Here is a 24,638-nt window from a genome sequence, read left to right on the forward strand (position 1 = left end):
CACGAAGCATGGTGGTTGGAACTTCATAGATGCTTCCTAAATAGAAGCTGTTTAATTTAATAAATAGTTACTGGGCGAAGAGGCACTCTTAAGGTCCTTGAAGAAATGGTAATAATTATGGCTATCCACAGTATACACATAGGAAGTGTCAGTCCGATGTCCCTGTAGGCACTACCTCTTAGAACTCTTACAACAAATCTGTGAGTTTATCCCCATTTTATAGGTGAATAAGTTGAGGCCCAGTGTCAAGAAAACATGTCCGGATAACATATGGGACAAAAAACAGAGTGAAACAGAGTGTGAAGACTCATTGCCTAATTCCTTCCCTTGGTTGCTGATCCTGGCCTTAGAGCAGTAACAGTCTAATGGAAAACAGCAACACACAAGGCCTCAGCAGTAGGTTACCCATGGCCTCTGAAAGAGCCTCTCCAGCAAACCAACACTTTCTTAAAAAAAAAAAAGAAAGAAAAAAAAGTCCTCCCATAATTTTTCTGAATCCTGAAATTACACCAAAACTTAAAATCACCCCCCTTCATTTTTTTGACCTTCCTCTTAATGTTTCTATCCTTTAAAGCTGATTTTTGTTCTTATCTCCTTAATAGCCAGCATTCTATTGTTTGGGTTCTTCTTTTTTAATATGCAGAAATAAAAAGACGGGTAATTCATAGATTTATCTCATAGTGTTGTAAAGATAAAATGAATTAATACATGGGAAGAATTTAGAACTCCTAAACTCTCTTCCTGTTCTTGACTTCTGAACTCAAAATCTCATTGCTGATGAGAATTCCAGACCTTGAACAAGTTATTTAACTTCTCTGTGTCTCAGTTTCATCATCTGAGAAATGGGTCCATAATAACTACCTCACTGGGTTGTTATAAGGATTAAATGAATCAATAAGTGGAAAGATCTTAGCACAGTGTCTGAGTCAATAAACGTGAGCTATTTTCCTAGGTACTGTTTCAAGGGAAAGTGTACTAGACTTTTCATAAAGAAAAATGAAATTTGAAACCTGGCACTCAAATTGCATTTTCCCTGCAATCTTCTGCTTTTTAACTTTAAATAAAGGGGGGCAAATATTTTGAGGTACATACAGGCAATTGGATCTAAGCGCAAATAGTTCAATGTGCAAAACTGGTTTTTTTTAGGACTGACTCAATGGATGGCTTAAAAAAATCTTTTCAATATGCCCCATAGCCTCCAAAAACATTTAAATGGACTGAGAAGTTTGGGCATCTGTTTATATAATCATTTCAAATTGAACAACCATCATGTTTCCAGAAGCAGCAAGTGGGCATTGTTCTGTGAAATAAAATAACATAGAGGTGAAAGACAAAAGCCTCACAGAACGTCAAAGAGATGCCTCAGGCAGATAATTCCGAAGACAAATTATAGGATATTCCTACTCTCCTAACAGGATCCCCCTAAGGATAATGCACAGAGTAGGGGGGAGGCTGAGGGCTGTGATAAGCCCAGTTATGAAGAAATGAGGATTTTTCTGACAGGCCCTGAGAAGGGAGTTGTCATTTTTATGGTTTCTCTCCTTGCCGGTGTCAACAGAAATGAGGTCATCCATTACACTGGAGCTGGCAAGCACCATTTAGCACCATGTAACATTTCTACATTGTTTCATTTAGGAAATAGAATTGGTTTCAAGCATCCCGGGGCAAGAATATATCCAAGAAACAGAAAGGAGAGCAGACAGAAATGACAGAGTTGAGGTCCAAGCTGGCAGATTCTTTTCACATACCATTTATATCCTTTTACCTGGAATAAGAAGGAAGGAAGGAAGGAAGGAAGGAAGGAAGGAAGGAAGGAGAAAGAAAGAAAGANAGAGAAAGAAAGAAAGAAAGAAAGAAAGAAAGAAAGAAAGAAAGAAAGAAAGAAAGAAAGAAAGAAAAGGAGAGGAGAAGAAAGGAAAGGAGAGGAAAGGAAAGGAAAGGAAAGGACAGGAGAGTTACATTCTACAGACCCTCACGATACTATTTAGCATAGTGGTTAAGCATAGGCTCTGAAGGCAGATAATATCAATCTGCTACTAACTAGATACTTGACTTTTGATGGTGTACTTACCTCTTTAAGCCTCAGTTTTCTTATGTCTGAAACGGAGGTGTACAGTAATACCCACCTCGTAGAGTCTTGGGATATTAAATAAGTTAATGCTTGTGAGGCACATAGCACAGAATAAGCCCTAAAGAGCAGCCAGTTGGTACTAGTAGTTACACTGGTAGCAGAGTCCATAATGAGCACCACCCCCCGTGCACACACATCAATGTGGTCCTTGATGGGGGGTGGGTAAGAAGCAGGTGCTAAGCCCCCACCCCCCAGCGGCTCCCCCGCTTACCAGCAGGGCGTTCGGGAGGTTGTGGTCCTCTGTGAAGGTGACGATCGCAGAGGTGATGTCCAGCGCGCTGAGCTCCAGAGTGGCGGTGCTGAAGGCATCCGGACCGCCAGCCCAGCCCGCCTGGAAGAACACAGCCACTTTCCTCACGAGCAGGCCAGAGCGCACACGTTTGAATACATGTCTTGCCACAAACCTCATGGCCTCCCCGAGGTTCCTGCTGCCAGACGACCCTTGCAGTGGGATTGTCCTGACCGCCTGCAGAAGCGCAGGCTTCCACTTGTGGTCTGAGAAGCGAATCAGGTAGTCTGTTTTGGCGCTGTACGAAACGACGGCCACTCTGGCACCTGTTGGGCAGTTACTCTCACTTATGTCCATCCTCTTCAACAGAGATAATAGAATGTTTCTCATTCTCTCGAAATCCGCCTGGGAGACGTCATTTGACATGTCCAAGGCAAAGACCACTTCGCTAGGGACCGCTGGGCATTTGGAAACACCTTAACACAATGGACACACAGATGTTAAGATTTCCTGTAATGCCTCTGAACAGGTGATGTTTGAGTGACTAAGAAGATATATTACTTACCTGTTGAACAAGCTGGAAGGGAAATTGTTTTGGAGAAAAAAACAAGACGTCGTTAGTTTATGTAGACAGTGGTACACTTTCCAGGCCAGTGCTTCAATATGAAAAACCTTCTCCTCTGAGAAATTCAAGCAGTGACCTTCTCTGACTCCTGCCTGAGTTTGGCAAAGACCTCGATTTGCTCCCCGATATCCATTTTCCCCTTTTTCTATAGTAGTAGATCCTCAGTCTCTGGCACATGGCTGCCTGGAAAAGAGACTCCATTCCCAGTGGGGGAGCTATCCTACCACGCTCTGAATAATAGAACAAGAGAAATGGTAGAAACAACTTCGAGAAGATATCCTTCCCCTTTCCCTTTCTCTTCCTGCTCGCTGAAGCTTGATCAACATCTTGGACCTTGAGGTAATTCAGAAAACAGAACCCCCTCCCTGCAATGCAGAGCACAAAAGTATAAAGAGCCCATGTCCCCGAACACTGTGGAGCTCCATATCAACCCCAGACTGGCCACTTCCTGGCTTTGATCTGAGAAATACCTTTGTGTCGTTGCTATTGAGCACCGAGGTCACCTAACTAATACACTGAGCTATTCTGAATCTATACACCCCCACATACACCTACACATATACACACGCATCTAAAACTGTATATAATATGCGATATATATCATATACTATATATTATGTATAAGTGTGTGTGCACGTGTAATACATTTTTATGGAAAATAACAAAATAAAAAATTACAATTATCCTTAATTCATAATGTCTATGTATGTGTATGTATATATTTAATTTGTTGTTTTATTTTATAAAACTTGGACCTTCGTGTATGTCCTGTTCTGAATCTTTTTTCACTTAGTATGTGATGAACATGTGTTCTTGTCATCAATAAATTTAGAGCAGTATCGCCTAGTCCACTACAGAGGTCTCATGATACTCCCAGCAACATCCCTTTGGGATGCGCACGCTTGTACGTGTATCTGTGCCTCTCTGTCCAACTCTCGTCCTCTATAAGCCTCTATAATGATGGCTCTTGATACGCTTTATGATACCCAACCGCTCTTCAGAAAGGTTGTACCAACTGACACTCCCAAACACATTCCCCAAATTGAGATAGAGAATTTTTTCTCATCTTAAAAATATTTCTAATTTGAGAGATGAAAAGAGTATCTCATTTTCATTTGTATTCTTTGACCTCCTGTGAGGTCAAACGTTTTTACAGGTTTATTGGTCATTTGTATTTTTTCTTCTCTGAAGCTTCCATTCATGTCTTTTGCCCATTTTCAATCTAAGAGTTTTTTATATTAGGTTCAACAAATATGAAATATCTGTGCTTGCAGATAAAAATGATTGAGTAGGAGCAACTGTATACATTTTGACGTGACAGATTTAACAAAATTAGGTCCTTGCTTGGGTCCGTTGCTTATATTGTATATATTTTTCCCCATTTTCCTGCTTGCTTTCAACTTCACAGTGCTCTTCAATATAAAGGGGTTTTAACTTTTGACGTGGTCAACTCTGACATTCTCCCTTTGTGGTCAAAACTATGGTATTATTTTTTTGTGACTTCTAGGAAAAAGGACTCCAGAATCTCCTAGAAAGCAACTGAATGGGAATGGGCAGAACATGGCGTTTGAATAAGCAGAGCGGGGTGTTTGTGGAGAAAACCCAAGCACCCAAATTAAATACTCTGCCAAATCATTGTTCCCCCTCTATTGCTAGCAAGTGGAGAAATGTACATATTACAGGATGCAAATATCCAGGAATACACTGAAGACACTAAGTAAATTCCAATCTGGGGATGTGACGAAATATTAAGATCTCATGATTTGTAATTCCATTTAAAAACATAAATGCAAATAAAAAAGGACACATTTATTATTGAAGGCTCCCTGGTGATCCCTCTTGTTTAAATGGATGGGATACAAATAAAAAGCTTTTCTTTATTTGTTTTGGGATAAGAAGCACCAAGATGCAGACATGCAGGTATGCAATTGGCATCGCCCTTCATGATGTGCCATATTATGGTGGAATTTCTCTTCGCCGTTGAGACAGCATGGCTGTCAGCCACTTTCTGAGACCACACTGGTGAAGATTACTTAATCAAAGGGAGACTGAGCTAAATATATTAATATTAATTTCTAAGAGCCTTTCATGATGGGGCACCTGGGTGGCTCGGTCAGTTAAGCATCTGCCTTCGGCCCAGGTTATGATCTCAGGGTCCTGGGATTGAGCCCCGCATCGGGCTCCCTGCTCAGTGGGGAGTCTGCTTCTCCCTCTCTCTCTGCCCCTCCGCCTGCTTGTGCTCTCTCTCTCAAATGAATAAATAAAATCTTAAAAAAAAAAAAAAAGAGCCTTTCATGATAGACAATGGCACCTCCCAAACCTCAGTCAAATGCACAGGTGATTTATGTCCCCAGTCCATGACCATGACCGATCCCCACTTCACACCACTGGCCCCCATTAGAGCCTTTCCCAAACAACTTACGGCAGTTTTCTTGTATGACAGCAATGATTTCACAAGGCTGTTAGAAAGATGGAGAAAGAGGGAAAAGGGAAAAGTAATTAATTTGAAGCATATTCCGTCTCACTCTAATGACTTAGAAATGTCATCTGGGTATTATCAGTTTCTTCCTGAAGCTTTTTAAGCTACAACAGAAAACGCAAAAAATTGTTACAGCAGATGAAATGATCCAGAAGTTATATTTCTAGATACAATGGATATTTTAAAACACTTAAAATATATTTTATATACCACAGAGTGCTCATATTATTAGAGACAGGTTAATAAGGGAAAATATTTTTTATTTTTTTATCTGCCTCACAAAGCAATGGAATCAAATTTGATTTTGAGGGAGTTTCAATCCAGAAGTCTTGGCATAACAGGCAAAGAAATGTCTTCAATTCCTGGATCTCTGAGTCAGCAATTCCTGGAACGTTTCTTTGGAACAACTGCCAAGACACAGACCCCTCACACATCCCTTAGAATTCTGCTTTGTTCCTTTGATCTCTTCCTCTCTGTTCTGTCTATCCCTTGACCCCATTACTTCTTGGTTCCCACTGGCCCCCACTTCCTTCCCCTGCCCAGTAGTATTTTTGTGCTTGTGAGATGAAAAACCATCATAACTTTTGAGATTGTTTTCAGGTGTGTCATGAGACATGAATATGCACTCTACTATATGTTGGCTTACAACTACTTTGTAAACAACTTCTGAACTTTACAAAAAGGCATATTGTGTAGGAGTCATGGCCTCAAAGTCTTTCCCTTCGTGTCAACCAGTAGTAGTACTCAAAAATATCCAGGTTGCCTCCGTGATTTAAAATAATATTCTACTCTTTTCACTGATGTGATTATAACATTTCAGAGGAAAGTCTATAAATTTAAAGAACTGAAAAAATGTGTAAGAGGAGAAACAAAAGAATCTTTATAGATTTCTAGTTTGTGGAAGTGGAAAGCCTCATGTGCTGAAAAGAATAAGGTTTAGAATTAAAATGTTCACCTACCGTCATATCTGCCAAACCTTTGGGGCCCTTGATGCCCTGGGAAGAATAGAAATGAGTTTACAATGTAAGATTCTGAAGTCCAATACATTATTCTCCAGAGTTGGCAAAACATTCACAGAAAGTTATCATAGTACATAAACCACCTTCTTCCCCTTCACTCCTGGCCCTGGAATTCTGGCTGATCCCTTAAGGAAGAAAGTCAGAGTGGCTAGGAGGTATGTCCCAGATCTCAGAGGCCAGGATATCCAGGACTGTGGTACATAAAGACCCTTAGAAGATCAGGTCACCTTGAGAGCAAGCCACAGTTTAGGATCCAAGTCAGGAAAAGTCCTTTCAAGATCTCAGGGCCATTCACAGACAGTTCTAAAGTAGACCCCAGCCGTTGCCTCCCCCCCTCCTCAGGCTACCCACCACCATCCTATCTCTGCCCTAGTCTTAAACAAGTCATCCCTGGAACCCTTCAGAACAGATAGGCCTGACTGAGCTCCTCTGGGAGTCCAGAGAGCTTTGTTTTTAGATTCTTCAAGGTAGTGATTTGTCACCTCACACAGGTCACTATAATCTTCTCAGCTTTGTTTTCTCATCTGTAAAACGGGCATGTGCGTCCTTCTACTTCTAAGATTTTTGATTCTATGACCTTGTTGCTCCTCTACAGTAAACCCTAAGTGCAGTGAAACCACCAGGTTCAGCCCCTGGCTCACTCACTGTACCGTGTCATAGAACGGCAGCCTAGCCTCATACGACGAGGGGAGGTACAAAATGACAATAGCCTCAAAGTCTTTCCTTCCATACCATATGACCTCCCAGGGAATTTTAAACATATTTGTGGACTTGCAACATTGTCAGCTTAGTTCAGATTATATAAATGTCACATTTTGTTAGGATTTCCTTCTAGTGTTTGCATAAATGTTGTTGCTCACCTTGTTTATATTGATAAACTCATTCTCCAGTGAGTTTTATGTATTATGTATTTAGACAGGTTTATAAATCTCAGGCCACTCTAATATCTTCCCCATATTCAAGTCAACGATATATATTGAATAAATATACTATGTAAGGACTTGAAGCCCATGCCCTCAAGAGCAAATTTGGCCCATTCCCTATACACATCCTCTAGTGCCTCCCAAATGTTCATTTCTTCATTCAGATGGCTCTTAGCAAATCCTTCTTCACTTGTACACAAAGTTTGAAAATAAAAGAAAGAAGAGTCCATGTTACCACTGGTCCTGGAGGGCCTTGGTCACCTGGAGTTCCAGTAAGTCCAGGAAAGCCAGCATTACCCTAAAAATAGCCAAAGCAAAGGAATAAGCTTCTCCTCTTGAATACAACTCGATTAAAACCACCAGACCCGCTTTGAAATACCAAGTCGTCATTATTTCTAAGATCCAATGAGTCTGCTATGGCCCAGTTAGTTTATGAACGTATCAATGGAGCGAGACACCAAGCGTGGAAAGGGAGGCAGTCTCCTTTGGGAGCCATCTACATTGCCGCCTACAGACCTAATCCCAGCCACAGACACACATTTCCAAACCCGGCCTTAAAGGATTACTCAATACTCGGTTTAGACTCCAGGTCAGATAATGAAAAGAATATAGGAAATATACATTGGGGCCTGAGAAAGGAAAATTTCTCTCACCACCTTCTGGTCTTTAGAGGCTGAAAACAGGTCTATGCTGACCACGGCTCACTGCTCGTCTTACAGGTATTCGAACTGACACAGCATTATCTGCATGTAACTGATGCTTTGTCTTTTTTTATTTGAAACCAGAGACATACGTTTAGCTGAGCAGGGCAATATTAGCCAGCAGCAAACCAAGTTAGGCATAGATCAATTTTTTTTCTTTATGTCCTTGCCAATGTACGAAAATACCAATTATTGAGTGCCTAGATAATAAATATTCTCTTACCTCTTTTCTGCACCGGACACTAGTCCATGTCTTTTTCCCACAAGGCCTTGCTCTCTAACGTCTATCAGCTAAAAACTATCAAGATTTTAGATATCCACGGGCTCTTTCCGAAAAGAGCTGCCAGCGACTGCAGCTTTTCGAGACTGAATCTTGGAACCTGAGGGAATGGATTTCTAATGGTGGACTCCACAAAACACAGTGAAAGCACCGCTCAAAGTCCACCAGGATGGCAGACACAATCTGAGAGTCCAGTCCTAAATTAGCTAAGAGAAAGTTAAGGCTTGGAAGAATCTTACAGAAGTAGCAATGTTTGCTCTGCAGCTAAAACAATATCCTTCCAAATGATATCCAGACTTACGATAGATGTTGGTGCTGTGTAACTGAAACTCCAGCTTGGAGTTTCTGTTATTAGGCTTTGACGAGCTGCATTTGCACGCACAAGAGCAACGGGAGTGGAGTTAAGTGGGGGGCGGGGTGGCCTGAGAAAAGTGTGGAATGTTTACTGACAGAAGGACAAGGGCTTCCTGCTGAGAAGTCCCTTAACCCAACAGAAACGCTCCTGTGAGTGTTGTCATGTGTGCGCCTCTAGAGAGCTTGAGAAATCGCTTTGGTTCTTACCCTCCGCCCTCTGATTCCCTTTGCCCCCTTCTCTCCTCGGTGGCCCCGGTCACCATCTTCTCCCTTAATAGAATCAAAAGGAAATCCTTGAGTTTTAAGAAAAATAACTACAAACAAATGACACGTGCTGCACACCAGTTGCCAGACCCAGAAAGATAGCTTCTTACTTGTGCACCAGGGGAGCCAGGAAATCCAAGTTCACCCTAGAGTCAGAAATGAGATAAGGTTTTGTTTAATATCATGTGATTTAGACTTTCTTTGACATTCCTCAGGGAAAAAGAAGGAACTATCGTTTTGAGAAAACAGACTCAAAACAGGTGCCAGGAAAAACAACTATAGCAACAGTTGTTATCTCGAGCTACTCCCAAGTGGCCATATTTTATTTCTATAAGTCATGTGCAACAACTTGCAAATGATTTTTACCAATTCTTCCTTCTTTGCCAGAGAGAAAGGGAACAATGGGACTATGTACATATTGTGTAATGGAACTTTCTTCATAAGCATTTTTATCTAGAGGTCTGAATAACCAGAGGTCTGATCCAATGGAAACCAAAGGAAGGGATACCAAATTGACTGCTGGGAAGCAGGTGCTCATTGTCAGATCAAAGGCACACTACAAAGCAACTGTTCATTCAACAAATATTTAGTTAGCACCTACTACATGCCAGGCCCTTTTCTAGGCACTGGGAATTGAGCAGTAAACAGAACAAAGACCCTGCTATCATGGAACTTACCTGCTAGCAAAGAAGAAATGTATGTCAGAGAGAGAGAGAAATGCTACTCTGGAAAGGGGATTAAGGGATAAAGAATGACATGGATAGGTTTGGGACGATGGTAACTATTTTATATAAGGTGGTCAGACAAAGCCTTTTGGTAATGGCAGCATTTGGGCAAAGACCAGCATAACTTGAGGAAGGCAGCCAAACAGGTATCTGGGAGAGAGCATTTCAAGCAGAAGGATGAGTGTGTGAAGAACCCTGAGGCAAGAATATGAATGTGTGCTGTGTTTGAGGAACCCTGGAGCAGCATGGCAGGAGGAGAGGAGGAGGAGATGATGTCAGGGAGTTCAGAGAGGGGCCAGATTGTACAGAGTCTTGTAGGCCATGTTAACAGTGGGGTTAATTCTGAATGACATCGGGAGCTGAAGCTGGGCCTTGACTAAAGGAATGACATGATCTGATTATTCATTTAAAAATGGGTCTGGGGGTGCCTGACTGGCTCGGTCAGTAGAGCACATGACTCTTGTTCTCAGGGTTGCAAGTTCGAGCCCCAAGTTGGGTGTAGAGATTACTTGAAAATAAAATCTTTTAAAAAAATTAAAAATATAAAAATAAAATAAAATAAAATAGGGCTCTGGCTGCTGCTCAGAGGACTAACTAGATAAGTCTAAAGTGGAAGCAAGGATGCCAGTTAGGTGGCTTGGCCCAGAGGGTGGCAGTAGTGGGGGGTGAGAAGTGATGAAACGCCGGATGTATTTGGAATGTAGACTCACAGTATTTGTTGATGGGGTAAATATAGGAGGTGAGAGACAGACATTTAATAAAGATGGAGTAAGTGTCTGCCTTGAGCAACTGGCAGATGGGAGGCTCCACTCCCTGAGATGGGGGAAGGCTAGAAGAGGGGCGGGTTGTCAGGGGAATCAGTTTTGACTGACCAGATATTTGATGATATTAAAGGATTATTGTTAATTCTTAGGTTGATAATGGTATTGTGGTTATACTTATAAAGAATCTTTTAGAGATGCAACTTGAAATACCTATTCATGGAATATATGATATCTGGGATTTGCTTCAAAATAATTGGGAGAAGGATACATGTGTGGTGGAGTACATATAAAATAAAATAAAATTGGCCAAGGGTTTTTCATTGTTTGAACTAGGTGATGGGTACATGGGGAGAGGTGTCATTATATTAGTCTCTCCACTTGTGAATATGTTGAATTTTTCCATAATCAAAGGTTAACAAACAAAAGAAGAAGAATAAAGGAAAGAGGAGAAGGAGAAGAAGGAGAAAGAGAAGGAGGTAGAGGAGGAAAAGAAGGAGGAGGAGGGGGAGGAGGAAGAGGAGAAGAAGGTTGTTTTGTGACATGCCAATTTTAAGGTGGAAACATGTTTAGAGTTTAAGAGATTGGTCCAAGCTGGAGTACACCGGAGATCACAGGATAGGTGATACTTGATGTCATGGAACTGGATAAGGTCACCTGAGAAGTAAGTAAAGAGGGGAATAAGAGAAGTATAAGGATAGAAGTCTGAGTCTTCTAATATATAGAGGTCAAGAACATTGAAAAGAAACTGAGAACGAAGAACCAGCAAAAACCAGGGAAGTGGGGGTGTTCTGGAAGATGAGAGAGGAAAGGTTTCAAGAACAGGCCCATGATCACCTTTGTCAAATGCTGCTGAGACTTGGACTGTATGATACCGGCAGAGAACTGACCGCTGGATTTAGCACCATGGGTTTTACCTTGACTAAAGCAGATATCATTGAGTGGGCAGGGCCAAGGGGCAAAGATACAATTGTCATCAGTTAGAGAGAACCAGAGGAAAGAAAGTGGAGTTTCTCAACCTCGGCACTACTATTATTTTGGACCTGACGATTCTTCTTTGTTGTAAGAGGCTGTCCTATGTATTAAAGGATGAAAAAAAGAATCTCTGGTCTCTATTCACTAGGTGCCATTTGCACCCCCTTCCTCAGTTGGAGGGTAAACGTCTGGAGGGTAAAATCACCACAGATACAGATCTAATCCATCAAAGAATTTTGCCAGAGGGAAAGGGAATAATGGGACTATGTAGTTAAGTGAGGGTTTTTTGTTGTTTGGTTTTCAGATGGGCTATATTCCCCCCTCTTTGTATACTGACAAGAATGATCTGAAAATTTGACAATGAAGAAGAGAAAGGAGCCAGGACTTTAAGGAAGCAAAAGGGGAATGGAATCCAGCCCATGAGAGACACTATCAGTCTTAGATGAAGGCATGGACTCATCCACAGCAGTAGGAGGAAGGCAGGGTACAGAGGCAAGTTGGTTCGCCTATGTAGTGGTGGAAGTACGTAGAGGTTCTCTGCTCATTTCTTCTATTTAATTAATGAAACAAGAGGCACAATTGTCTGCTGAAATGTGGAAGGGAAAGCAGGTCTTGGAAGTTTGAGGGAAGGGGAGAAGGTATGAAACAGCTGACTCAGACAAGAGAGTGAACAGGCGAGGGGAAGGTAGCCAGCCAGCCAAGCAGCAATAAGGGCTGTTTAAGGTGAGGCCTTGCCAGGAAAAACCCATGGAACATGGACTGAATCCGTGTGTTCCACAGTGTCAGTCACACCACAGTAAGCATAGGCTGCCCTTGGATTTAGTGCAGGGCTGGTATGTGGCTTAAAACATGGACATCTGAATTCTACCCGGAATTCCCCTCCTATGCAAACTCCCCACCAGAGAAGAAAGACTTAATTTGCCAGGATGGGTTCTCATGGGCTAGCTTCTGCACTCAGATCTGTCTCTAACCATGTGCGACCATCACGTGTGACCAGCTGTGTGACCATCGGCACATTACATCACTTCTCTGCATCCCAGTGCTCTCATCTGTAAATCAGAAAGGCTGAACTAGATGATCACTGAGGTTCCCTTGTTCGTCAGTGCACAGATATCTACCAAGAGCTTACTATGCTTTGGAATTTATGCCCATTAATTATACTCCGAGCGTTTTCCTGGGTGGTAAAATGGCAGCAGTGCCACCAAGGGAAATAAGAGAATCACAGAGAAACCAGCCCAGAGTTAAGTAGCTGGGCATCACTAAACATCCTGGTGATTTCTTATGTTGTGAAGCAATAAATGGTAACTTGCAGACTGAAGCACTCAGAATAACTGTAGCTATTGACATTTGATGTGTTCAAAAGCTTCAAGTGACTTCCATTCTTCAAAACTTCTGTCAGTAACCTATTAACTACAACATGCTAAAATACCATCTTATGGGAGTAGAAATATTCAAACACACCTGTTGAATACCCTGTGCCAGACTCATTCCAGCAATACAAATAAGGTGCAATCTACTCTCAAATTCACAAGCTGGAAGGGAGACAAACATGTAGGGATAAATTCTAATAGAACCTCAACGGAAAGGGGCTACTATAGAAATATGACCAACACACGCTAGAAGCACAGAGTACAGGACAACCAAATCTGTTCGTGGAAGTCCAGGAAGGCTTCCACAAGGAGAAGCTGATATTTGAGTTGGTCGGAGGAAATGAGTAAAAACTGTCCAAAGGAGGGAGATGGGTAAGGACATCCCAAATAGAGGCAAGATTATTTGCAAAGGCAAGGGGTTGGGAAGTTCCTGGCTGGGATGGGACTATCTGGCACAGGTAGAAGATGAGGAAAGGAGTTTGATTTTTAAATAAGGCAGCTCTTGTTTTTTAAGGAGGGGATTCTGGCAGCTACAACATGTCATAACAGCATTCAGAAACCATTTCTGGCATACCACTTGGATAATAAGTCTTATTCTAGTAAAATAAAATTAAAACTATAGTCCTTACTTTAAAATACTCTGAAGGGCAAGCCTCACCTTTTTTCCTTTTCTTCCTGGAAGTCCATATCCATCTGTACCTAAAAGGCCCTAAGAAAATGACACAAGATGAATGATAGAATTATCCATATCAGTACTTGGTTGATTATATTATCTGAATCCTTGGATTCATCAGCAGTGCAAGGAAGTGGTGAAAGCGGAGGGGCTTGGTTAAGCCTTATTCTATCTTATAGGATAAACACTAAGCTACCTTTATAGGTAGGAAGAGGATAAGGGTTTAAAATTTTTTTAAAAACCATGGTATAACTACTTTTTGTTTGTTTGTTTTTAACTTGTTCTTCAGCAAGTTTCTGTACTTTGGCAAGATGATACCACAGTTGTAGGAAGACAAATCATCATACAAAATCCCCCTTGGGTTTTTCCTGCAGGATAAAGTAACAATGGCAGAAGCTCTAGAACTTCATAAATCTCTAGAGATAAAGACAGACTTTAGGGGGAAAGATCGGAATAGAGGCAATGTAGTTAAGTAAATCAGTACATAGGATGTAAACCCAGACAGACCTGAATTTTCATTCCATTTCCCAATTGGTTATATGAGGGGCCTTAGGCAAATTATTCAACTTAAGTTTCAGCTTCCTCATCCATTAAATGGGGTAAAACGTCGTGTACATAGCATGGTGGCTGGGAAGATTGAGTGAGATTATGCATGGAAAGCACTTTGCATGATGCCAGCTCAGAGAAAGTAATTGAGAAAGTGGTCATTATTCTGCTGCTGATGGTGTAATAGTGATAATATTGGCAAAGGTGCAGTAATCGTGGTGGAGGTGGAGGTGATGGTGGCGGCGGCGATGGTGGTGGTAATAGCGGTGGTGGTGGAGGTGGTGGTAGCAGCAGTAGAGGTGATGGTGGTGGAGATGATGGTGGTGGAGGTGGTAGTGGAGGCGGTGATGGCAGGGGTGGTAGTAGCAGTGGTGGAGATGGTGGTGGTGGAAATGATGGTGGTTGAGGTGATGGTGGTGGCGGTGGTGGTGGTGGAGGTAGTAGTGGAGGCAGTGATGGCAGGGGTGGTGGTAGCAGTGGTGGAGGTGATGGTGATGGAGGTGATGGTGGTGGCAGTGGTGGAGGTGGAGGTGATAGTAGAGGCAGTGATGGCAGGGGTGGTGGGTGGTAGCAGTGGTGGAGGTGATGGTGGAGGCAGTGATGGTCGAGGTGGAGGTGATGGTGATGCTAACCGTTATGAATATGTTGATGATGCTACTGGGATCCTAGCATCTGTACATATACACAGTGTGCTTCCTATATTAAGGACTGAATTCGGAACCTTTTAGGTGTTTTTTGCTGAATGGACAAAAACTGCACCTAAACCAAATAGTCAACTAAAAAGGACAATTTTAAATTTTAAGCCACAAAGATCATTTTTATGGCCTAAGGAGGAAAGTTTGAAATGTTAGAAAATAAAAAAGAATAAGATAAAGAAGATTGCCAAAGATGAATTATTAGAAGACAAAAAGGGTGCACATGAGGTTCATTTGCTGTTATTCCATCTTCTCTCCACTGACGGACACACAGAGCCTCAGGCATCTACAACCCCAGAGACCCAAACTGTCTATTTTGGAGAAATCTGCCTCTGACGTTCCTGAAATGACACCTTCCAGAAAGGCATTGCTCCCCAGCTTGGTCTGCCCCAGGGAGAGATCAGTAGGAACAATCTTTGCATCATTTTAAATCAGGGCATTTTCCCAAAGTTGAACAGTGTTAACTTCATCAGCTGGCTCGAGTGTGGAGGCAGAACGCTACTGGACAACAATCCTGTTCTGTTCTTTCCCTTCCACGTTTACGTTTAAGCTTTTCAGCCTGCTTTTCTCTCCTCCCCTGGCTAACAAATGTGATTTCAGTGCTGAGTGCAAAACAACAGCAGGTCTTGCCCACTGTTGATGAAAGAATTCTCAGAAATAAATAGGTGCAGGACAGACAACGCTTTTCCATATCATAAAGCTCATTCCAATAAAAAGGTGAATTGAAAATAGTCACAAAATAACTAACTTGCTCTCATGTTTAGAGGGATGACTAAGGAAGGTATAACTGTGTAGCCCTGTCTCTGGTAGAGTTATCTATTGAAGTAAACCTCTGACAATGCTTGGCCTCCAAAGGTTATTTCTATGCTGTGGGTAATTGAGCCCATGCACTTAAAAGTTTGTGATTCTGATCGCCTGTCTTATTTGTTTCCCTGGAAAAAATGTTTCATAGAACACATCTGTATTCCAAAAAGTCTCACATGCTTATAAAACAGCTTTGTCACACAGAAAAGGCTCACTGGCACGTCCCTCTGCAACAGCGTGGGAGAAGGCAAAGCACATCCCGAGATGTCTGCAGGTTCTTGATTTATAGGAAGAATTTGAGAATCTTTGACTCTTTAAATTCACAACAGCTCTGGGGATCAAATCATATTTGTGTCCCAAATATTCATCAAGGATATTAGAATTTGGTGTGAAGCAAGAGCAAATAACAAACAAGAAATTGAATCAAGAGTCCAAAACAGAGAAAGTGGACTTACAGGTTGCCCTCTTAGTCCTTGTGGACCCCGCGGGCCTGTGGCTCCTACATCACCAACATCCCCCTTTTGCAATAAAAGGTAAACACGAAGTTAATTTTCTCCTGTGAGTTCATGCAATCATATGTCATTTTTCTTAGAGATTCTACAGTCATCCTTTTCAGGTCTTAGTGGCATCACCATATAGTCCAAAGTAAGTATCTTCCTCTAGATTTTGTTACATACAGATAATAACTAGTAAATAGTAGAGATTTTGGCACTAAAAATTAGCAAAACCAGGTATGAAGCACCAGGAACAGAATTTTATATTATTCTGGCTTTTATAGGTGTGAATGTGAGAATCTATATTTGCAGTGAATCCATATATTTATCTTTCTGTTGATATGTCTTTGCCTACTGATATAGGTGGCCATCTATCCATCCATCCTTCTATATGTCGGTCTATATGTCTTCCCTTTCTGTATCCATCTGTCCATCTATGAAGTAATGGCCAGGCAATACCACCACCAACTATATCAGAAACTCCTGCTTGAAATGATCACGTAAGCTTTCTTTTGCATAAGAAAACCCAAGTTGCAATCAAAAAAGATGTGTTCTCTGACATTTACCTTCATTCCTGTTGGTCCAGCTTTTCCTTTGGAACCAATTGGTCCGGGAAGCCCAGCAATCCCCTGTAATAAGATCAGGACTAAAATCACCTCGAGGGCCACAAAGTTATCTATCTGACTCTCTTGCTATTATTGAAATGGTCTGGAACTGGTAATATATTCACAAATCACCTTCGATGTTTTATACAATTAATTGTATCCTTCAACAGACAGAATGCTTCCTATGCACATTTAACCTCTGGGCTGGGGGGTGGGGTGGGGCAGGAGGAGGGAGGCGTTCTGTGCAAGAGGCCACATCTACCAAGTGCTGAGCACTGGAGCAATGATCTGGCTACTAGAGGGAAAAACACCATTTGATTAGGAGATCGGGAAGACAAACACCTGGACTTTCACCCGCTCCAAACAGAAAATATTATCAAATGAAAATGAAAACCATACAAGCGGTTTACAGGGCTAGACTCTTCCTGATCGCGAGAGTAAGAACAGAACTAGGACACAGGCCGCCCTGGAGCTGCTGTTTTGAATCTCCAGATCAAGGTGCTTATCCCTACCTTAGATCACGCTGCTCGGGGTTAAGCTATGTCAGATGCTCCCGTCATTAGGAAGCCTCTCCTGATCAGCTCTCTCAATGAGGTCTGACCCTTCTAGGAAGCACTGGGATCCTGGGTCAGGAGGAGAAGGGGCCCCAGAAGGAACTAAGCTGGGAGCCAGTTTGGCCACTTCCTACCCAGATGACAAATCATTTTTAATCCCTTTGAGCCTCGGTCTCCTCATCTATAAAATTGGGACGGCGATGCTTCCTTTTCATGTTTATGAGCAATAAGTCATTTATACCCCTTTCACAGTTGTATTTTTTCTTGCACTATAGGTAAGTCACTATGAGCTTGTGTTAAACAACCCTGGAGCTCCGACCCAATCTTACCGATCACTGTATTCCCACAATGCACCTAGAGTAGAAGGGGGTACACCCAGGGATCAAATTAGCTATTTCTAGAAACCCCTGATACCCACCAATCCCAGAGCAAACAGCGTAGCTCTATGTTATCAGTCCGGAACACTCAGCTGTCTGAACTGGCCGTTGTTAATGAGCAGCTCTGCTGTAGCTTTTAGTTTTTCAAACCTACCTCAACACCCGGTAAGCCTCTTTGTCCAGAATTTCCTGGTGGTCCTTGCCTTCCTCTCAGTCCCTGGTCCAAAGATGAAATTAAAGTTCAACCAGTGTTTATGGAGCTATTCATTCCCCATGTGACCACAAAGTCACCTTGGTCCCTGATGGGAGCACAAATCGGGGTGCCCTGACCCATCGCTATCGTGTTTCCCATACTCTGCTGAGCAGCATCTGCACGCGAGCACCCCAGGCTCGCACCACCGAAGCACCGGACGTGAGCCTTCAGCACCTGTGTCTGTAACCACCTCTGCGGTAGGACCTGATGAGCCCGAAAACTTCAGAACACTGCTTTTATATTTTAATACGCCCAACTAACTTCAAATCCTAAAAGGCGAATGAGAGGAGCTGCTAGGATACTGATCTCCTTTGAAAATTCAACCTTTTCTTTAGACATACAAGGGCTGAGGACCAGAGAGTGCATTTTGATTTTATCAAGAACCAATAGTACACTTGCCTGTTCTCTATAGCACAAGAGCCTAATCGCACTGGGCACATTGCTGGGGAGGTACTCATTTTCTCCCCAATCTATTTCACTTTACTGATTCCAACACTAATTTTCCTCCAGCTTTTCTGAGAAATGCTTTCCTATTAGAAGCACGGATCGTGGCTTCTATACTCCTGCATGAGGTATTGTAATCACCTATTTAAATAGAGCGTCATGCCCACATCCCAGTGGGAGGTGAAATTAAGGAGAGGTTCTGTCGATTATCTTGCTCATGGTTCACAACACAACTCGTTCCTCTTGCACTCAGCGGTATGATAAAATGAATATAAAAGAGAAAGCCACAACGCCACAGTGGCAGGGGGTCCAAATTTGAATTAAGCCAGTGATCAAAAAAAAGGCAAAAATTCATCTCTCGGTTGTTTCCCCCCATGTTCAGACACTATTTTCTATCATAAAAAAAATACAATCTCTAATTACACTTTGATCACCCATTTCGTTCTTTCGTACCTTTGTCAAGTCAAAAAACAACAGAAACCTTTCAAAATTATCGCTTGACGCGCATAGAATTTTTGAAGTTATGGAGAATGATTCAATGTGTTAGTAAGAGTTGTTGTTTTAAAGTTCTTCCACTTGATACTTGGAAACAATCTGACCTTTAAAAGAAAGATGTAGGACATGTTCCAGAAGGATTTACAGAGTGATAGATTTGGGTTACGCTTAGAAGATTCCAAAAGAACTGGTTGGAAGTTCAAATTTCCAGTTATCACTGAATAGTTTACAACACCCCACTTGAGGGCAAGACCCTTCCTTGCCTTAATGTTCTGAACATCCCACGCCTATTAGCAAAGTGCCCTATGTATATCAGATTCTCAATAAACACTTTGCTGATTTCTCATGCCAAATTTGAGTACTTTGAATACACAGCTTTCAGAGGCAGTAATTAAGAACATAGATTTTTTAACTAGCCTGCCTGAGTTTGAATCCCATCTTTATCATTCACTAATTGTGTGAGTTTGGCCAATTTACCTAACTTCTCCATCCCCCCCCCTTCCATTTCTCTCTGTAAAATAGGGATAACAACCCTCCGTTGAAGGATTAAATGGGTTAATACAAGTGCTTCGGGCCATATTTAAGACATAACAAGAACTCAGTAAATATTAGCTATTGGAGTTTAAACTGCCCAGGAGAGAGACTATACAATTTGCTTTGGAAGGCCCTAGAAAAGAGATATCCAAGGCCATTCTGATATACATTAAATCCCTATCCAAGAATCTAAGTGATAATTTCAAACAAATATCCTTTAGCACTAAAAAAACAAATTGACTGATACAACCTGTGAGCCTGGGTATCCAAGCTCCCCTTGGTAACCCTGTTCACCGGATTCTCCACGCGCACCCTGTCAAAATGAGCAAAACTTAGTGAGTTCACCAGGCGCCATTAGTGTTCCTACTGAAGGTCGCCTTTCCTGCAAGATGGCACTTGAAAGCCACAAGAGAAAGACAAAAAAACTTTGATTGTCTGCGTTCAGTTCACTTGGGATTGGAGAGGATATGGGGAGAGGGGGTTCCACTTATTCTACAAAACCAAATTCTTACTGTCTTTCCCAGTCTTTTCACGTCTCCTTCCAATATCTTAGCTGGTAATAGAAGCAAAAATACTTTGATTAAGCAACCCAAGCTCCCATTTAACTTAATAACAAGTCCCTAAAAGCCCATCCATTCCTTTTAAGGGACAGGGGCTAAATGCTCACTGGTGTTAAGGACCGTGAAGAAACTCAGAATGTTGAATACAGCGACAAGCGTGATATTTTGGGACATTCAAAGCACATAAAGCACATAAAGAAATGGCACAAAACTGGCTTTTTTAAAAAAAGATTTTATTTATTTGAGAGAGAGAGATAAGGAGCAGGGGGAAGGGCAGAAGAAGAGGGAGAAGCAGACTCCCCACTGAGCAGAGACCCTGATGTGGGGCTGGATCTTGGGACTCCGGGATCATGACCTGAGCCAAAGGTAGACGCTCAACTGACTGAGCCACCCAGGTGCTCCCAGAAAACTGGCTTTAAAATCCTACATATTCGGGGTGCCTGGGCGGCTCAGTCCTGGGAAAGAGCCAGCATCAGGTTCCCTGCTCAGTGGAGAGCCTGTTTCCCCCCTTGCCCCTCACCCTGCTCGTGTGCTCTCTCTCTCAAATAATAAATAAATAATATCTTAAAAACAAAACAAAACCCTGCAGGTTCTGTTCTAAATAACTGTTTTAAATTCTCCCTCAAATTAATACTTTCACTTCTACAGAGAAGATACATTTTCTAAGGTTGAGCATAATACCCATTTTGTGAATTATTCTGCCTTCTTTTTCATGTTGTTCCTGTGTTGGGAAGGTTACTATTTATTCAAAGATTTGCAAAGAGAAAAAATCTTGAACTCAGAATTAATGCACTACATGGATCAATTCCTCGTGCTTCTTAAGTTTTTAAAACTATTCCGGTAAATGGGAAGCGCTTCTCTTGATTATTATTGCTGTATTATTCTGCTCTTTAACAGTTGATTTCTAGATTCATAAACATGACCAAGTTTTTCTTATTTTTTAATTTAAATTCAATTAGCCAACATATAGCACATCATTGGTTTCAGACGTAGAGTTCAAAAATTCATCAGTTGATGGAGCGCCTGGGTGGCACAGCGGTTAAAGCGTCTGCCTTCGGCTCAGGGCGTGATCCTGGCATTACCGGATCGAGCCCCACATCAGGCTCCTCCGCTGGGAGCCTGCTTCTTCCTCTCCCACTCCCCCTGCTTGTGTTCCCTCTCTCGCTGGCTGTCTCTATCTCTGTCAAATAAATAAATAAAATCTTTAAAAAAAAAATTCATCAGTTGCGTATAACATCCAGTGCTCATCACATCAGGTGCCCTCCTTAATGCCCGTCATCCAGTTACCCCATCGCCCCACCCACCTCCCCTCCAGCAACCTTCAGTTTGTGTTTTAAAAGGCATGTAGCTAGAAATTTTGAAATAGGTTGTGAAATGTTTGCACATCGCATTACTGACATTCACTGTGCAACATTCTGAAAACAATTTGGCTCTATGAAGCAAAGTTCAGACTCTTTTATTGTACCTCCATGTCTGTACATTTATATTAAGGAAATCCTTTCAGCAAATCAAAAGCAGGAACAAAACAAAAACCCTATAATACAGTTTTTCTTTCCATCACTGACCATGATATCCAACATAGCAGAAATTACCCAAATGCTCAACGTAAGAATTGTTTAGCAAATCAGAGTTCTTCTACAGAGTATGCTGTAATATATTAAAATGATAATATGAAGATTTGGAAACAGAAAAGCAGACTATAAAATAGTATACCCATTATAATAACTATTATCTATCTTGTACAGGAAACACACGAATGTGAAAATAATTGCTGGAGGCTAGTGGGTTTACAGACACATTAAAAAAATGAATGATATTCTCAGCTGTATTATAATTAACAAGTTAAAGTTTTCCTTTATTGTCAAAATAAATTCTGTATTGATTTGTTTGCCATAATACAATATTTTCCATAAAAAAATCTTATGACCCAGGTTCCAACACTGGGTTAACTAGCAAACTATTGACATGTTGGATAAGCCCACTTCACCCTCAAGTCTGCAAATAGTTACAATTTTATCTCTTGTTTTAAAAAAATCAAAGCTCGAATAGGAAAAAGAGCAAACCGTGACAGGGATTCATCAAGATTCCAATGTGCTGAATGGAGAGGCTTCCTATGAAAGGCAGCAGTTTGCACCCATTTTTCTCTGCTCCCAAAATGAGAGGTCGCTGTTCCACAATTTGTCCCGATAAAAAGACAACAGTGCAGAGGCCCAGACCGCAATCGGTCTGAATTAGAGCTGAATTAGAGAAATTCAAGAGAAATAAACCCCACGTGTTTGAATATATTGGGAGGTGATCAGTTTTCTCAAAGAGCTTTGTAATTAACTGGTAATAGGCACATAGAACACAAAGCAAATAGGGAGGGGGGTGCGTCAAGGAAAACAAAAGTTACATAGCTGCAAATAATACTTGCCTAGTCGTCATATGAGCAATGAACTGACTTGACCACAAGTGAAGAAACTAAGTGTATTGCAAGGATGAGCTGGAGGCAAGTGTACGGAGAAGGAAACGGACAAGTTAAGAAAAATCTTTATCCCCCATAGTCAGAAATTGAGAGAAAAACATCCCAAACTGAAAAACAAAGAACACCAAAGTAGACATGCTGTTTAGAAAACCAGCAATAATACCAGAAGGAATAGCCCACAGAGATGAAAGTGAGTGCTCCCGAAAAGCTGGAAAGAATGGACAGGGAGATATTTTTCATGATAAGCTTACGAATGCAATTTGACTTTCAATGTATGTATGCACAGGTTTCACTCTGATTTAGATTAAATTTTAAAAAGAATAACACAGGAGATGGGGTGACATAGGGAAACAAAAATGACCGTGACCCAACTGAGCAGAGAACCCATGGTGAACTGAACGGATATTTAGATAAACTACACATAGCATCACAAAAGAATTAAATAATTCAAGAGCAGGAAATTCCTTCCATTGCCGAGAGCCACTTAATTTCTCCAAAACGTAGCCTATTTCTTTCTGCCTTGTGGGGATAAAAACAGTATAATACTGTGGGGATAAAATGATAGTTCAAGACATTATTTATTTCACAAGTATTAAAACCAAATTAAAAGTACCAGAAAAAATCTATTTAAGGGCACCTAGATGGCTCAGTCGGTTAAGCATCTGCCTTCAGTTCAGGTCATGATCTCAGGGTCCTGGGATCGAGTCTCACATCGGGCTCTCTGCTCAGTGGGGAGTCTGCTTCTCCCTCTCCCTCTGTGTTCTCTCTCTCTCTCACTCTCTGTCTCTTAAATAAATAAATAAAACTTCTTTTTTAAAAAAAGAATTTATTTCAAATCCTAAACATTTTGTGAGAAATAATATTTTACTAGTGTCAACAAAACTTCTTTGGATTTTTGAGAATTGGAATTTCTCAATATCCATGCTTTTCTAACCTGTTTGGTCTGAAGACTAGAGGTTCCATCTTCTTTTGTACCTAGGAGGTCAGAAGTCATTGCCCCCCCCCCCCCACACACACACACGGGCTTAGAGTTGACATAAATTGATCTCTGACTTTTCGTCCATCTCTAAATCATGAGAATGCCAGAAAAAAATACCAGCAGAGCATGACCACACTGTGTTAGAGAGAAATCTACATAATAAATTTATTTTGTTAAAAAAATTTCTGAGAGCATCCTAATCTTTGGATTTGAATCCTGTCTCCACTGATTATTAGCCATGTGACCTCTGATAAGTTTTGCTAAATCTGTATCTTCTCTCTTATCTGTAAAAGGTAACCAATGGTGCTCATAACTCCTGGGGTTGTAGAAAGTTTTACTTGAGGTGTTAGAAATAATGGTGTAGGGCAATGACCGGTGCTAGATAATTGCTTAGTAAAATACAGTTCCCCTGCAGAGATAGCCCCTATCCTACCCGCAAATCACATCCTTCCCATTTGGATAAAAGGTAAAAGCTCAATCTTTTTTCATTGTTTAGGGACTATGAGATCCCCTTGAGCACCCACAGAAAGTCCCACTTCTTTAAATGGAAAAATCATTATTTTGGAGGTATTAGCTTCCTTTAGAATCACTAAGGTATTAGCTTCCTTTCAACCTAAATGAAATATTATACCAGGTTGGAGGAGAAGCAGAGAACCATATTAACTTTTTCTTCTTCATGGAAAAGGTCTCGATGAAAACTTCTCAGTGATCCTCCGGCAACCTCAGACAGCCCAACCAGAATTCCCCTTGACCTCAGAGAGAACTTTAAAGTAGCCATATCTGTGGAATGAGAAGCAAAATTTTTCAGAAAACACTGACCTTCAGCCCTGGCACACCTCGTCTTCCTCTTGACCCCTACAAGTAGAAGAGAAGCAGAGACCTTAGAGAAGGAAACAAGCCCATTTCCACCCCAGACGACCTCTCTCCTCCACAAAAGCAGGTGAAATACGACCCATGAGTGGTTGTACTTACCTGAGGGCCAACATTTCCAGGTTCTCCCTGAGGTCCATCAAAACTAGAACGTCCCTGAAAAGGAAGAAATAAAGGGAATGTAAGTTTAGATGCCTACACCCTTCTGGATTTATTCTTCAGACATGGGCTCTCCAATACAGAGGCCACTAGCCACAGGTAGCTATCAATTTTAAATTCATTAAAATTAAATTAAATTAAAAATGCAGTTTCTCAGTTATACTATACAAATGTCAAGTGTCCAATAACTACATGTGGCTAGTGGCTACCATATTAGACAACACAGATATAGGATATTAGATCTCAGAAAGTTCTATTGGTCAGAACTTCTCTAGAAGCAAATGGATTAATTCTGG

General features: G+C 41.4%; 1 protein-coding gene across 1 annotated transcript in view; it reads right to left on the reverse strand.

The window, feature by feature from the left end:
* Positions 1-24,638, reverse strand: part of LOC103681833 (collagen alpha-4(VI) chain-like) — a 95,934-nt gene that overhangs the window by 15,428 nt on the left and 55,868 nt on the right. The window contains 14 exon segments of the mRNA XM_008711419.2: positions 2,343-2,836; positions 2,926-2,937; positions 5,408-5,444; positions 6,424-6,459; positions 7,642-7,704; positions 8,949-9,011; positions 9,116-9,151; positions 13,495-13,545; positions 16,010-16,072; positions 16,615-16,677; positions 17,739-17,801; positions 19,561-19,623; positions 24,133-24,168; positions 24,286-24,339. Coding sequence (XP_008709641.2) covers positions 2,343-2,836; positions 2,926-2,937; positions 5,408-5,444; positions 6,424-6,459; positions 7,642-7,704; positions 8,949-9,011; positions 9,116-9,151; positions 13,495-13,545; positions 16,010-16,072; positions 16,615-16,677; positions 17,739-17,801; positions 19,561-19,623; positions 24,133-24,168; positions 24,286-24,339 — 1,134 coding nt within the window.

Source organism: Ursus maritimus, unplaced genomic scaffold (genome assembly GCF_017311325.1).
Source record: "Ursus maritimus isolate PB19 unplaced genomic scaffold, ASM1731132v1 scaffold_20, whole genome shotgun sequence".
Lineage (NCBI taxonomy): Eukaryota > Metazoa > Chordata > Mammalia > Carnivora > Ursidae > Ursus > Ursus maritimus.